A 17809-nucleotide genomic window follows, 5' to 3' on the forward strand; every position below is an offset into this window, starting at 1 on the left:
GAATAATGACCACTTCAGGATTTGTTATGAATATCGTCACCATCGTTGAAAATCGACTTTGATGAACTTGTTGTCACACATGAACGCCCACGGTGTTCTATTAAGTTGTGTTACATGTAAAAAAAAAATCAGAAATATGTAATTAAATTTAATTTAACAACTTATATTTAAATCAATCAAGTATTTTGTATTGTTCTCCCAGTAGCAAAATGATTTAACAAATATAATAATTCAATACATATAACTATTGTCTTGAAAAAATGCACAGTTTATTTTTATTTAAGTTCTGTCTAAAAGTGTGCAGCCCGTGACGCTACCACTCATCACGTATTGGCCCTCGTATAGAATGAAGTTGGCCACGCTTGATCTAAAGCAAATCTTAACTTCATTCCATTCTTTTCTATCTTGTGCCACTTCTTCAGTTACTCCACACTGTTCCATGTCTCTTCTCATCCACAGTCCTGTTTATACTTTCAGCTGCTGTCAATACATATAACTATTGTCTTGAAAAAATGCACAGTTTATTTTTATTTAAGTTCTGTCTAAAAGTGTGCAGCCCGTGACGCTACCACTCATCACGTATTGGCCCTCATATAGAATGAAGTTGGCCACGCTTGATCTAAAGCAAATCTTAACTTCATTCCATTCTTTTCTATCTTGTGCCACTTCTTCAGTTACTCCACACTGTTCCATGTCTCTTCTCATCCACAGTCCTGTTTATACTTTCAGCTGCTGAGCCCCGTTCAACATGTCCAAACCATCTTAACCTGTTTTTCCCAATTTTTTAAACTATAGGTACCACTCCCAAACTACCTCTGATAAATTCATTTCCAATTTTATCCTTTCTCATTATTCCACACATCTGCCTTAACATTCTCATCTCTGCCACATTTCCTCATCCTTTGCTCATGTATTTTCTTAACAGCAAAACATTCTGATCCATACAACATGGCAGGCCTCACAACTGACTTATAGAACTTCCCATTTAGATGAATCGGGACACACGCTTGTCACACAAAACAGTGCTAGCTTGTCTCAACTTTAACCATTTTGTGCTAATTCTACCAGTCACCTCTTCATCAATCTCAACATCTCTTTGTAATACTGAGCCTAAATACCTACTTTTCTTTTCCCTCAAAAATATAGTTTTTGATTATTACTGAGGTATTCTCTTCATTTCTTTCTCCACTAAAACAGCACTCCATATATTCTGTTTTTTTCTTAATCTATTACATTCCAAGGCCTTCACTTCACTTCCTCCACTCTTCCAATCTTGAGTTATCCTTCTCTTTTGTATGCTCAATCAAAACTACATAGTCTGCAAATATCATACATCATGGTGCCTCTCCCCGCACCAATTCAGTAAGATCATCTATTATATTCTTTCTCAAGATCTACGAGGTGTGACAATTTAATTCCCAAATGCACCTGTAAAAAACCTACGTTCAGAACTATACATTAGTGGCTACTGTCGCCCTCGAAGTAGTCCCCTTGTGCATCCATACACTGGTTTAGACGGTGTTCCCATTTTTGGAAACAGGCCTGGAACTCTTTTTCCTAAATACTGTTAAGTTCCTTTATATCACATTATGTTGGATATCAGCAATGCCAGAAAATCTTCGTTCTTTTAGCAGTCTTTAATTTTGGAAACGGACAGAAATCATAGGGAGCTAAGTCGGGTGAATAAGCAGGATGACCTAATTCAGTAATCGATTTTTTGGCCAGAAACCATCTCACAATGAGCGCACTATGGCTTGGTGCATTGTTGTGATGGATGACCCACTCGTCAGGCCACAATTCAGGTCTTTTTCTCCAAACAGAATCTCATAATCTTTTCAGCACCTCTAAATAGCATTGTTGGTTGACCATTTGTCCATGTTCAATGAATTCATAATGCACTATCCCCTTGTGATCAAAGAAACACACCAACATGGTCTTGAACTGAGAACATGACATGCATGCTTTTTTTTTTTTTTTTTGACGTGCAAAACTCGGGGTTTTCCACTGCATGCTCTGGTGTTTTGTTTCCGGATCTTACTGGAAGCATAAGGTTTTGTCACCAATAATTACTCTCAGAAACACATGCTTATTTACAAAAAGATCAGTCATAACTTAAAGCCGCCGCTGCTTCTGTTCATCCGTCAAGATCTGAGGCACAAACTTCGCAGAAACAGAAATCTTTCACATACCCAATTCTTCAGTTAAAATTACCCTGATTGTTTTGATTCATTTGCAATTCATCAGCCATTAACTGCACACTTAATCGTCTGTCAGACCATACCAAATGTCACACTGTTCACATTTGCGTCCATCATTTTTGCTTTTTGGCTGCCCACTTCAAGGGTCGTTGTTCACATTTTCTTTCCCACGTTTGAATCTCTTATGCTACTCAAAGACACTTGACTTTTTCTGAGCATCCACACCATATGCCACTTTCAACAGCTCCAACGTCTCAGTATCAGTTTTGCTGATTTCACACAAAATTTGATGTTAACATGCTACTCTAAATTTCGATCACACATTGTTAAGCCAAAGTTTACATACAGATCTCTATTGTTTTTGCAATAGCTAACTAGCAAACGGCTCTTATCGGCTTGAGGTTTACGCACACATTATTTAAAACATATACAAAGACAATTACTCATGTGACTCCAACCAAATCACCACATGGGTGACACTACATTTCGGGAATTAAATTGTTACACCTTGTATGAATATCATGTACAGGTCTTTTCTTCTTTCTCTATACTTCTTCATTAGTTGTCGTATGCAAAAATTGGTTCAGTTGTTGACCTTCCAGGCATAAAGCCAAACAATTTCTGATATTGAAGTTTCCATCCTAATTCTTTTCTCTTTGACTTTCTCCCAAACCTTCATCGTGTGACTCATGAGATTGATACCACTGTAGTTTGTACAATCATGGATATATATTTTTAAAATTTGGTATCAAGTAGCTTTATCTTCACAAATTTGGTATATTTCCTTCTTTTAATATTCTATTAAGAAGTTCAACAAATCAATTCCTGTCTTTCCTATCATCTTCCAAACTTCTGCCATGACACCATATGGCCCCACAGACTTATGAGGTTTCATTTTCTTTAAGGCTGCCTCTACTTCAAGTGCTGACACTTTGTTAATTACTCCCATATCAGGTTTTTCCTGTTCCACTTGTTCTCTTGGAAACTCCTCATTCAATACCTTCTCCACCTACTCTTTATATCCTCCTTTCTTATAAGCGTTTTCATCTTTGATGCATTTATAATGCTGGATGTCCCTCGTCTTGCTTTCTCTTGCTTTTGCCAATCTCTATATATCCTTCTCTCCTTCTTGGGTTTCTAGTCATCATCATCATCTTCCTTATACCCTCTTTTACCTTGCGGTGTCAAGGGTCCATTGATCATCGGACCTCACTCCATTTACAGGATAAGGTGGTCAGCCTTATGCCCCGGTGTATCCTATGGCCTGTAGTGTTGAGTTCTCAAGGCTTCCCAGTTTGCCTGCTTTGTGGGATGAAAAACCCCAGAATAAACTGGGGAAAAAACCCTGCTGTCCACGCCCAGACTGGCTAACTTGGCTATGGCTAAGGAAGATCCTTCAGCTCCTCACGTCACCGACGGGAATCGAACCTAGGACACTCCTTCCCCAGGCATATGGTTGGGTTTCTAGTCTATTATGTAATTCATCAAACTTGTTAAAGTTTGCTTCACTCAGAGCCTTTTCAGATTTCTTCTTAGCTATTTTATATCTTTCAAAGTCTGTCTCATTTTTAGTTCTCTGCCAATGTTTGAAAGTACATCTTTTCTTTTTAATTGCCTCTCGATCAGCCTTGCTCTACCACCATCGCCATGTTTCCCTTTGACGTCGTCTTTTCTTTGTTTCCCCTTTGTTTCTCCAACAACTTCTTTTGCACATAAAGTAATACCTTGACCATCTGCACCCACATTTCATTAATTTCCATATCCCAGTTCCACCTTACATTTATTGACAATTTCTCTCTAAACTCAGTTTTTTTTACCCCTTTAATTTCTACCATTTTATTTTTGCCTTTGTTAATGGTTTAATACTATTATTTTAGCTTTTAAGCACTATATCCATCACCAACAACCTATGCTGGGCCACAAGACATTCTCCATGTATGACTTCGCAATTTTTATAATCCTTTCATGCTTTTCTTCTAGCTAAGAAAATCAATCTCCGATCTATTGTTTCCACTCTTGAATGTTATCAGATGTTCCTCTCTTTTTTGGAAAAAGGTAGGCCATTGCCATTTCCATAATCATTTTCACTTGCTAATCTTTGAATATGTAATAAAATGTCCACTAATTTCCTGATATGTTCATTTTCAATATGGTTCTATTATTGATATCATGCTGACTCTCCTTATTTCTCTTTTGACTCTCCTATTTCCCTCAGATCACTTCATATCTGTAGTCTCCAGACTTAATTTTCTAACCCAGTGTTTGAAATATATATATATTCTAAAATTGGTGTGAACACTTTCTTGTACTAACAACTTGCTTGGTCTTTTCAGTGATTGATTTCTATTTCTTGTTCCATAAAAAATTATTCAAATAGGTTCTGAGGAATTTTTTTTATCATGAATCCACCTACAGAAAACTGTTAGCCTATAGCACATGAGTAATAGTACTTTAGGTGAGCTAAGGGCTATATAATCCAGAAAATCTGTTCTAGAGGGCCAAACATGGAAACTTTTCTCGAGCCACTTGAGGTTGCCAATAAGTAGAATGGTTGTTTCTCACCAGGTGATGAATTCAGCTTCCGCCTAAAGACATTCAGATCAGCTAACCACTTGACCAACCAAGCAGGCAATAAATTTCTCCAAAGAATGTGGAAAGGGATTTGAAGAAGTTGTTGCAGGAAGCGAAGAATAATAATGTCATTGGGAAAGTGGTTAGTTTATTGCTCAGATATAACAGTAATGAACTGAGAAGGAGAGCAATGATATTGAATGACAGGATGGCTGAATTGTGTCAGGCAAAGAGTGTTCAATTTGTATGGAGTGAAGTTGAAGGGACGTTAAAATGGTTTAAAGCTGACAGACTGCATTTGAATGAGTTTAGCATTAGACATTTGAAGCGATTGCTGTTTGCTACACAGGGTTCATACAAAATTAATACTGTGAAGAGTCAGAGAAAAGTTGAGAAGAAGGTTTTGGAAGGACAGGAAGATGGATACAATGCTGAGGAAGTAATTATGGCAGGGCAGAGTGATGAAGTGCAAAAAAGGTGGGGATGTTAATTATATAAATGAAAATCAGAGTCAAGACCAAGGAAATGGAGATAGTCAGGAAATGTACTAGAATAGAGAGAGTGTACAGAGATGTTGCTCGGATGGCATCAAAGAGTAGAGAATTATGTTTATAAACTAATGTAAGGAGTATCAGAAATAAAGGGACTGAGTTTATAGCAATGATCAAGTCAAAATGCCCAAATTGGTAAATGAAACTTGGTTGTCTGAAGATGATATATTGTCATGACTAGAAATGGTAGGATGTAGAATTTCCTGGAAGGATAGGAAGATGAAGAGAGGAGGGAGAGTACTGTTAATGATAGCAGAAGAAATGTGTCGTTCAAGAGTGGAAGTGGAAAACAATAGTATGTGTGAAGATTTTGAAGCTATTTGGTGTGAAGTTGAGATCAAATAGTATATCTCATAGGATGTTGTTATAGGCCAAGGAATGTGGAGAGTATTGAGTTTTTGTGGGATAACAATTTTAAGAAGCAGATGGAAGCAACATGAGATTTTCAAGTGTTGGATCTGGTGATATCATCACAGGATGTGGTTGTAAATGAGGTATCAGCACTGCCACCTGTTGGTGAAAGAGATCATGAAGTATTGGTTTGGAAGGTATTCAAACAGGAAAAGGTTGTTATCAAGAATGGATACATGTGGAACTATAAGGCAGGTGATTATGAGAAGCTCTGTAGTCAACTAGCATCAATACACTGGGTTGATGAGTTGTGCAGAAAAGATGTTGATAGTGCAAGGCAGTATCTGACACAACCAATGCATAACTTTACCAAGAGCTAAGTGAATAAACAGAGTAGTGGGTGAGATGGATGAAGAGTGAAATTAAGCAAGCAGATACACAAAGAATATAAACTGCAGGCCAGAAAAGTGACCAGCATGATTAAAAAGGAAAAAGTAGAGTATATGAAAAGATTAGCCAGTGAGGTCAAAGATAATCCAAGGGAATTTTTCTGCTATGTTACAGGCAAGCAAGAGGAAAAATAATTATGGAAGGTTGATGAGTTATGGTAGTAGAGTAACCATAGAAAATGATATAGTGGAATTATTTAATGAACACTTCATCAATGTATATCATACTGGTATGAATAATGCTGTGCAACATGCAGAAGGGAGGCAAGTATTAGGAAAATTAAAGGTGTATCAAGTGTTGCTTGGGTTAGACATTAATAAATCTGTGGGAATGGATGACATATCACCATATAGTTTTAAAGAATATGCAAAAGAGTTAGCCATGCCATTGAACAGGTTATTTAATGAGGGTCTTGCAGCAGGGAAGGTTCCTAAGGAGTGGAAAGGAGGCAAACTAGTACCTCTCCACAAGTTCTAAGACAGAAGTTTCAAATTATAGACCAGTCTGTATATTTGCAGTTGTGGTGAAAGTGTTACAGAAATTGGTTAGGAATAGAATAGAATAGAATAGAATACATGATTGTATTGATGGAAATAAGATTCTCTATAATGGTCAGAATGGGTATGTGAAGGACAGGTCTTGCTTCAGCAATCTGCTTACATTTTATGATAAGGTGACGAATGTGTCGGATAAGGGGAGGGGGTTTATATACAGTGATTTTCATGGACTTTGCAAGGGCATTTGGTAGATTACCATATGACTGATTGGTGTATAAGCTGAAGATGACATTAGATAACAGATTGGTTAGATGGTTCGAATATTGGCTTTCTGAAATACAGCAGCAAGATGTGTGTGTGATGGAGCAGTCTCAGAAAAGAAAGGTGACACTGGCATGCCTCAAGGTTTCTTGAGGCATGCAAGTTCTTGGGCCCATACTGTTTAATTTATTTGTTAATGATATTTCATGTGGATTGACTAGAGATCTTCAAATATTTGTTGATGATGCAAAGTTAGGTAGAATTATCAGCAGTACTGCTGATGCAAACTTTTAGCTTCGACAAATGAGTGGGGTTGTAGTTTTAATATTAATAAATGCAAGGTGTTACACTTTAGAATGCAGAGATGTAAGACTATATACTGTATTGGTGGAGTTGTACTCGAGGATCAAAAGTGGGTAGGTGACGTACCTGTCCTTCATTTTTTTGATTTTGTCCCAAACCACTTTGAGATGTTGGCTGATTTGGATATAGAAGATATAAATTAAATCCACAAGTCCTTTTCATCTGACAGTGGATACATCATATTCAAGCACATTTAACAGCAATTAAACTTTATGTACTGAAATATACGAGGAAGACAAACCAAACTTTGTTTTAAGCTTCCTTTACTACCGTGAAATCTGCATTTCACCATGGCATAGTTAAAAGTGGAAACCAACTTGATGTTTAGTGTAATACAATTATGGAAGCTTGATCTGCTATTTCTTTGATAAGTGAGAAACTGACATTGCAGAATCAAATTCTGCTAAGGATGAGAATATGTGCTATTCAGCTTCAGCTGTTTCTCATTGTAATATCCATAATGGCATACACAGATGCCCATGTAAAAGAGTTGTATCACAGTAAAGTGATCACTACTATAGATGTAATTTTCTACTTCCCACTAAAGCAGTGGAAAGGGAAGTGAAGAATAGATTGATGTTCAGATGGACATGTGGAAGAAAGTGCTACTTTGAGTTTAGGAGTGAGAAGTCACTGTGGTCACACGTGTTCAAAAACCTATCACCTAATATTAGCATTTGCACAACACACGCATGTTGTAGCCATTTAAATCCCTCATTCCATAGTGAGTACAGAGGATGCAAACTCCAAAACAAGATCATCAGGGTCATCCTGGGATATATCTACACGAGGTGATAAATAGATGCAGCAAATTGATAATGGAGCCTACTGAGAAGTTCATGCTACTGCCTTTATGTTGGTAGTTATGCAATATGGTGGTCCACAAAGAGCGACTTCTCTGTAAATAGGTCCATCTATTATGTTGTTCTTAAGATAATAGTGACATACCATAACACAGGATACTCACCAGGTATTAGATGTCCCATGCACACAAAACCACATTAAACTTATGCTTTTGAATGCAAAGAAGATGTGGATGTTATCACTGTTGTGATGGAATCTAAGACTGTAGAAATGCACTCATTATTTTTAGTTTGCTGGAACCATCTGGCTTCTGATTTTGTGGGTTTCACTTTTCTCAATCTTGGAACTTTTCCTTTCTGAGGACATGTGGAAGGCCAAAGTCCATATCTTCCTTTTAAGGAAATATATCCAAGATATCATCATATGGAATTCCATACAGGATGCTTGTAATTTTAATAATTCTGGATTCTTCTGTGAATATAGAAGTATTCATTTTTCTACTGATTAATTTGTGTAGTTAGGGATGTGTAGTTAGACATAGTGATACCTATGTCATAATTTTTTGCTTATGCCATTATTTCTTTAACTAAAGGATTTTCAAAGGAATCATTTTTGTTATGTTTTCTGGTGTGAGGTCATACTCACTAGACTCCTTGATCTGTTCTGATAAAAAGCAGACTAAACTGATATAATCTTCGGGAATGACATAACTGTGAGAAGATTGACCATTATATGTGGTTGTGATAAACTTGCTGCTAGTCTCCTAGTGTGGGATATTCTGCTCTGTTCTTCTGGATCCCTTTCTCATTCTTCCACCTTTGATATGTTTGGGAATTTAAGATGAACGTGATCACTTAAAAACACATTTAGGTATTTTTGCACATGCAGTCCCTGATTCCACGCTGTTTACTGATGCACTGGGTATAGATGGCAGAGCCAAGGCAGACAGTTGTGATGTTCAGATGAGCATGACTGTGTCTGGTGCTTGAAGCATCTCAGAGGATTCAGGATGTACATCTAGGCAAGGCAAATGAAATAGCCTGTTTTTAATGATACTGAAGGTTTAGGGGCTGTAATAATGATATTCCTGGTTGTTACAAGATTATCTTCTCCAATATAAGGATTTGTCCATTACAGTTGCCACTCCCTGGATGTTGTACACAGGAACTTGGAAGATGTTTTGACAAGCATTTCTCCCTGAATGGAGTTTTATTTATTTATTTTATTTTTATTTAGGATCTCCAGAAAGGTAACATTTTCCCAATAGGACATTGACTATATGATTCAAAATAAATGGTATGTTAGCATGTTTCTGATGCTTTTTTTTTCTTGTTATGTCAGTTGGCATTTCTATTGTAACAGAACTTGGTCTGAGCCTAGTGAAAGCCCTGATAATTTTAGGTTCGGTACCAAACTCCCAACCCTAGAGCCACACCTGGATGCCCACAATCTAGCGAGCAATGATGTAGAAACCACACCAAACATTGGACCCTATTCCCAAACCACAGAATGGAGACTTACTGTGACACCAATGATACTTATAGGAAAACTCACCAACCAACCTTGCTAGGCAGCTATCCAGGATTGCCCATCTTGTCAAAGCAGTTCGTGCACATCAAGAGGATTGCTTTTTCCAGAAGTCCATGGGCCACACTACATGAAAAGCATAGTGGGAGAAGAACAATAGATTCCAGTGATGGTGGGCTGAAAAATATGAAATTAAAATAAACTCAGGAGAGAGTGAAGAATATGGGATAGAAAGTTCAGAAACTAAAAAGGATCAGCACTTTCTTTGGAAGGTCTCCATCATGAACATATGCTCTACATGAAGGGGCCTGCAGGAAGTTGATACATAGTATGACTTCAGATACTTGCAGAGAGGTTGAAATAATATCCATTGTATTGAATGTTTACAAATAATATGGATTGCCTAATAATCCGGCCTGGTTGAACGAGTGGATAGTATATCTGCTCTCCATCCAAAAAGCTGCCGGTTCAAATCCCACCGTGGGCATGGATGTTTGCGATTGTCTGTGGAAATACCAATGGTGGTCGGCAGTAGATGGAGTTGGTGATTGAATGGTGGAGGCGGAGTTGTAAAGCAGGTGCCCTCCCTTGATGAGTCCTTGGACTCCCTGGAGGTGTCAAATAATAATAACAATAAAATGAAAGTTTCATGTTACTTTTCAATTCTATGTCATGATAAAATATCAACTTACTTTTAATCGCTGTAATGATTCCTGACACATTTTGTCTCCTCTTGCATCATTTACTGTATCAATTCCGATAAGTTTAGCCTTGAAACTGATTCCCTCTCCAGAAAATCTAGAAACATCGGTTTTTTCTGTAATGAGATTAATAAAGAAGTGGAGAAGGAACTGCAAGAGGAATTAATACCTCTTAAAGAAGACTAAATCGTGAAGTCAATATTTTATAAATATTTCGTATAATAAAAATAATCTGTCCTCTTTTGCTAGCTATACACAACAAATAAAACTTGTCCTGCTTGCCATGTTTGACAGTAGTACTTGAAACTTTTTCAATGAAGGTACATCAAGTAGGCCACCTAGTTTTCTTTTAGTGTCTGTGTCTTGGTGTCTGTCTATAATATATTATATTTTATTATAAACAGAAGATTTTCACTGGAATGTTTTAACCAAGGACTTTTATTTCTTAGTGAAATTTAAGAATTTAAGGTGCTAGTAGTTTCAACCATGCCAACTGATATTAATCAGAATTGTTTTGTGGAAAAATTTGTTTCTGCTTAAAATTAATTAACACAGCAGACTAGAAAAGGCTTAATACAATTCCTCAAATCATGAAAGGATATGGACTATGGTTTCTTGCCAATGCAAATGCCATGTAACGAAATCATTCAGGAAATATCAGACAACTAATGAAATCATCAGAATCTGACTTTGGATGAACAGTGAGAAACAATATCGAGAGATGGTGAACATGAAATGTGGATTGGATTTAAACAAGTTAATAAATTTTTAGAAAATAAGACATTACCAAAATAATGTCAACAACATGCTCAATAAATTCAGAGGTGAGTTAAAAATGTGAATGTTTTGCTGGTGGCAAAACATTCTCATTCTTAACTGAGACTCCTTCTGATGCTATGATCAAATCTAACAGTCTTTGATCCCAAGTTCCTTCTGTAACATGCTGCTTGAGAAAGCAGCTGTCTCGCAACAGGTCCATAAATTGTCCATTGTTATCATGAAATTTCTCTTCTACCCAATCAATGTTAGGGTAGAGGAGTAATTGGCAATGCATTTCATTAGTGTGGTTACAGACCTGGCAGTCCAGCTGCTGGACTGCCAGGTCTGTAACCATCTTGTTACATAGTTACATCTTGTTACATGTTATATAGTTCATCTTGTTAGTTTCAACTTCAGACCAGATAGCTTCAAACTCACTGCTACATGGGACATTAACACTGCTTTCACCAGTTTCTACCCTAACTGAATACAAATCTTTGGATATTATAAGTAGCAGTATCCCCACCTCTTCTGTCCTTCCTAAAAATAGTATATCCTTTACACTTAATTTCAATTAATACATTTAACTCTGATAACCAGGTTTCACTAATGCCAATAATCTTAGGCCAAAATATATTTACCAAGGCAACAGAATAAACTGTACCCCTTTTTTCTAACGTTTCTGGCATTTATGTATAGCAGTGATTTTCAACTGGTGTGGCGCAAGATCTTGATAATAAAGGTAATAAAAATAAAGGAATAAAAATTGATATAAAAGAAGGTTTTTTGTGCATTTTACCTACAAAGTATATGAGGAAGCATAATGTTTATATTGCATCGAAGGGAATTGTTAAGAGTTAATAAAATTTATGATTATATTGGTATAATATAGATTTATTATATCTGTTATTAAAGATATGCATCGTTGTGTGTTTACAGGTTTCTCGCAGTTGCTGTGACAATAATAAGCATATGCTTCACTTATGCTGTAGTGTCGGCACCATATAAAGACGAGGACAGGTTTAATCAGTGAACAACTGAAATCTTTTGAGCATTTTTTTTGTTGACAGCTGAATCGGTTTCATTTCTGTAAGATCTGTTTTTTGTTGTGTTTCAGCAGTGTTGGATTTTAGTAAAAACTATGAGTGCTGCGCTTTTAAAACGATACAAGACCAGTAATTTCAAGTGATATCCGTATTTTCTTTTAATTGGTAAGAGTTAATGCTTTATTATTTTTTTTTTTTTTAGACTTTGATTTTTTTTTATTTATTTATTTTTAATAAGAATCCATTAACATGGACAAGTTTCTAATTAAAAAAAACGAAAATTAGATGAAAGTGAAGTAGTTTCAAAGAGGATTGCGATGGGTTTGGGTCTTTATTTGAAATAGTCAATATATGTCTTAAGACTTGAATGGTGCCCTGTAGAATTTTTGTAATTAGTTTTAGTGTGCTGTAAGATAAAGAAAGTTGAAAACTGCTGATGTATATACATAAGTTATCTCTTGGTTTTTTCATATACTTACATGCAGTCTGCTCTGTTCGGGTGGGAACCTTTCTCTTTTGCATTCACACACACCCACCCATTCTCATCATTTTCCTCCATGAAGAACTAGTTTCCCTGACTCTGCATTAGGTCTCAACCCAATTAATAATTTCTCTTGGCACCTGATGCCAAATCCATTCAAGTGCAGGCTGTCTCTCTTATACAAATCTTTTCTACCATCAAACTCACTTCACACATCCAAAGCTCACATCTATTTCTTCTACATGGCCTACACATTGAATCACTTGCTTTAAGAGTCCTCCTTCTTAACTCAGCTCTGTAATATCTATGTAATAAGCTAACAATTTTTATTCTCTCACTTTGTTTTCTTGCTTCTTCCAATAAATCTTTCATATTCTCTTTCATGCTATATTTATCACTACTAAATCATTAATTCCAACAAGTCTTACCATCTTCTTTACTTTTCTGTTTCTCTATTGCATTTTCTATATCTTTAATTTTTTGCTAATTAAAGCAAAAAATTAAAGACTCCTTCAGCAAGTGCAAATTTCATGATCAAATCACAGTACCACATTACTTAATTTTTTCTTATATTCTGGCTGACTTACCTTACTGTCAGTAAAATTATTCATTATTAGCTTACTTGCTACAATATTTTCCCTTCTTCTTGGTCCACTAATGTTTCTTGTACTGTCCGAGTTTCTTTAAATATTTCTTGACTTTTTCTAGTTCTCTCATTGACTGTTTAATAAATTGTTTTAACTGGGATATTTCAAGCATTAATTTATTATTATTATACGGGAACCTCCATGGAGTCTGTAGACTCATTGTGAGAGACCCAATCTAACATACCTCTCCTTGAATCCATTAACAGACAAAGCACTCACAACTGACTCTGGCAACCCATTCCACTCGTTCACAACTCTCCAAGCAAAAATCTCAAAAAGCAAAAATGTCCAAGTACTGAAACATTTCCCTTGCATCAATCCTATAAAATCCCTTAAGCAACTTAAATGTTTCTATCATATCCCCCTCTTTTTTCTCCTATCAACCAACTTCTGCAATCTACACACCTTCAATCTATCCTCATAGGGAACATTCCACAGACCATCTTGGTCACTTGCCTCTCAATCCTCTCCACCACCTCCTCATCCCCAAGAAACCCAGGAGATCAGACTTGAGCACATTAATCCAGATGAGGGCATATCAAGGCCTTATAAAGAGGAATTACAATTTCCTTATCTCTACTTGTTAATATGTTCTTCAATAGCTAAGTAATCTTATGAGCTACCTTAGCAACATGTCCTCTAAACTTTAACTCTCTGTCTACCACCACCCCCTAAATCTCTAGCTTTATCTATTGGATACCTTAGCCCAGACACCCTGTATATATTTCTGATTGCATTCCTACTGAATATTTTCTATCACTGTGTTTCATTTAGTAATCTTTCCAAGTAATCACTATAGGCATCTAGTATATCCTTATATTTAGTTTTCATGTTACTTTTATTATTTTTGATTAATTTTACAGTACACTTTCCTCCATTTCTGAGCTTTATCAATAGCCTCCAGAATATTTGCCACCTTCATGACATTTATTTTCTATGTATTTATCAAAATGAAATACATTATGAGAGAAGAGCAGTGCAAGATGGAGAGGGAATGGGGGGGGGGGGGGGGGGGGAAGACACACAGGAAGATAATGAATAAAGAGAGTGGATATTGGTAGCAGTAGTGTGTATGTGCACGTGCGAACGCAGGGATGGTCATGATAACAATGAGATGGCTGGAATGTAATGGGGATAGTTGAGTCTAAAGAGATATTTTCATCACCACTATAGGACAAGTGGTGATAAAGGAAAATGGACATGAGCAGGTGTGAGGAAATCACAATCAACAGGCAGCATAGCATGGGTAAAATGAACTGCAGTTTATTTTCAAATGTCAAGAGTAGAAGAAATTTTTTCAATGATTGATTTATTTGCCCCAAAATTGTTGGAATTAGTAAAATGTAATTGAATGAAGATGATATTCAAACAGGAACAGAAATGGAAGGTTACGATGCTTTTCATGGGTATAGAAAGGACAGATAATGATGCTGATGATGGCAGGGGAATTACACCCACATAAAGATGGATGTATGTGTGTGTGTGTGTGTGTGTGTTACGCACCCCACCCACACACACACAGAGCGAGAGGACTTCATAAAATCTGTTTGCATTCTGATACCAAAAAAGAATAATGCAGCAGAATGCCAAGTTTTTAGTACAATTAGTATCGTATCTCATGCTTTAAAAATACTATGAAAACAATAAAAAATAGAATGCTTTCTAGAATTAAATGCCATATAAGTGAACAACAAAAAATATTCATGTCAGGAAAAAGTAAAATCAATACAATTTACATTTAAAAACTGTTAATGAAAGATCAATAGAAATAAATAATAGCATATCTATGTTTTATAGACCTTCAAGAAGCATTTGACACAGGTAAGCACTGAAAAGTAAATAGAAATATTAAAAGAACATTCAAATTGATACAAAAGACCTCAGAATAATAATAACAACAGAATTATACTGGAATCAGAAGGCACAAATTATAAATGAAATTAGTAATGAAACAATAGAGATCAAAAAAAGGAGTGAGACAATGGTGTATAATATCCCCTATACTTTTCATTATATGTGGCCTTCATTATACCATCATCAACATCATTATCTGTCCTTTCTATCTCCATGAAAAGCAAAATGACAATGAAAGAACATGAAGAAACTGAAATGAGAATAAAAATAAATGGCAATAGATTTGCTGATGATTTGGTGTTCACAGCAAAATCAAATCTCCATTTACAAAATATGGTTGAAATACTAATCAAAAAGAGTCAGAATTATGGCTTAGTATTAAATACAACTAAACCCAAGTATATGGTAATAAGCAAACAACAGCAACAAAATACAAATTTAAGAGTATCGACATGATTCATTCAAAACGTAAAGGCTTATAATTGTTTAGGAGTAATGAGTACAGCAAATGGAACAACAATTATGGAAATAAAATCAAGAATAGCTAAGGCAAAAAAAAAAAAGCATTTTGGAATAACCAATTAACAACCTCTGTGGTAAATAAATAGACTAAAATATGAATAATAAAATCCTACGTATGGTCCCCAATGAATTATGGATGCAAGACATGGATATATACAAATCCATAATCAGGAAATTGCAGGCCTTTGAGATGTGGTACTATAAGCAAGCAATGAAGATTTCTTGGAAGGAGAGAAAAAAAAAAAAAAATTAAGAGGTATTGAAGTTAATGGGAACCAAAAGAGAACTTGTGGAAGACCTTACAAAGAGAAAGTGCAAGATGGTAGGACACATTAAGAGAATCAGTGGGAAAAATGTCTCTGGAAATATTGGAAGAGGAGCTGGTAGATCAAGAATTTCTTGGGTTGATGATGATGTAAAGAAATGAATGGGTAACAAGAGCTATTATGAGATCAAAAGAATGGCAGAAGAATGGACATTGTGGTGTAGAATAATTGCTAACTTCCAAATTGAGGAAGCTACTTAAGAAGAAAGAAAGAAAGAAAAGATGGATGTGCAACAGGGAAATAGTGGTAATGATTTTGAGGCAGTATGGTAAGAGGTAGAGGTTGACGGGAAGAGATATTTAGTTGATGTTGCTATGGACCAGGGAATGTAGTGATTTTAATTATGGTAATATAGACTATCCCAGGAATGAAGGAATAGTATTTGGAAATAACAAAAATGAATTTATTGAGAGACAACTATCTCAAACAGCACGTAAAGGAGGACAGACAAAGATCAACTCTTAGATTTGATCACTTCATCACAGATGTGATTGAGTGTGGGGAAGGTCACATTTTGCTTCAGATGGTGAGAGTGATCACGAAGTGATCACCTAGGTGGTGGTGACTAGCCATATGAAGACTTCTGTAAGGAAAGGATATATGTGGAACTACAAGGCCAGTGATTATGAAAAACTATAAAGATAGCTTAGAGCTATAGCATGGAATGAGAAATTAAGTGGGAAGGAGATAAATGCTGCTTGAGCACTTACTACGAAATATTTAACAGCATCAATGTATGAATATATTCTGAAAGTCTAAAGGTTGAACAAGGTAAGTGTCAATAGACAAATGAGAAGATAGCATGAAATCTGGAAGAAGGCACAGTGGTAGTGACACAAGATGAATAATGGTAATAATCAGTTGCATAAAGATTCTAAAGAGCAAGTCTAACTAAGTTGGTTAAGACTGTAAAAGTGCAGTATGTGCAGAAATTAGCAAATCAGTTCAAGAAAAATAGTTTTTTCAACATGTGCCAGTAGAAGGAAGAATGATTATGGCAAGGATGATATATATGAAAATGGCAGATTGGTAACTGCTTTGCCAGTGAAGGCATTCAGTGAATAATTCAAAGTGTTTCTTGAGCTTCTTATGATTTCATGTTGAGCCACATCAGATCATGAGAAGCTCAAGTGTGGAAAAAATGGGAGAAGATGACTTACTGATGGGTAAGCAAGGGACATATGAGAAGTTAAGCTTGATGTCAATAAGGCAACAGAATCACCACATGTCATAGTGGAATGTCCAGAGAAGTGTTAGCCTCAGCTTACCTGTCTGACAAGAGTCTTGCAACAGTCCAAGCCACAAAGGAGTAGAAGGAAAGTAAAATTTTCAACTTAAAGTAGTGATCAGGCTGAGGTTACACATTATAGGCAAATATGTATATCTGGAGTTGTAGTTAAGGTGTTGGAGAGATTGGTGAGAGCTAAGATGCAGAAGTAGGTTGATAGCAGTATTCCCTGTGATTGTCAGCATGGGTTTGTTAAAGGAAAATCATGTTTTACCAATTTATTTATGTACTATAACAAGGTGACAAATACACTAGACAAGGAAGATGAATATACAATGGTGTACGTAGATTTTGTAAAGGGTTTTGATAAATGTCACACAGCAAGCTGGTAACTAAATTGCAATGGATGAGAATGGATACTAGATTAGAGGATTGGACAGATGACAGACTATCAGATAGGTATCAGCAAAGTTGTGTATTGGGGTATTGAAATAGGAAAGTCACTAGTGATGTGTCACAGGGATCTGTTTTGGTGCCATTGCTGTTTAACTCTCATATGAATGACATTGGAGTGAGTTTAACTGGAGATATGAAAGTGTTTGCAGATCATGCAAAGATGGGAAGAATGATGAAGAATCAAGTACATCTTGTGACCTTACAGGAGGATCTGAA

General features: G+C 36.1%; 1 protein-coding gene across 1 annotated transcript in view; it reads right to left on the minus strand.

Annotated features, from left to right (window-relative positions):
- Window positions 1–17809, minus strand: part of Dab (DAB adaptor protein) — a 199625-nt gene that overhangs the window by 180470 nt on the left and 1346 nt on the right. The window contains exon 2 of the mRNA XM_090390499.1: window positions 10266–10390. Within this exon, the coding sequence (XP_090246625.1) occupies window positions 10266–10390 (125 nt within the window). The remainder of the gene's footprint in view (window positions 1–10265; window positions 10391–17809) is intronic.

Source organism: Typopeltis vanoorti, chromosome 3 (genome assembly GCF_054136105.1).
Source record: "Typopeltis vanoorti isolate ZY-2024b chromosome 3, IOZ_Tvanoo_1.0, whole genome shotgun sequence".
In the NCBI taxonomy this organism is placed as follows: Eukaryota; Metazoa; Arthropoda; class Arachnida; order Uropygi; family Thelyphonidae; genus Typopeltis; species Typopeltis vanoorti.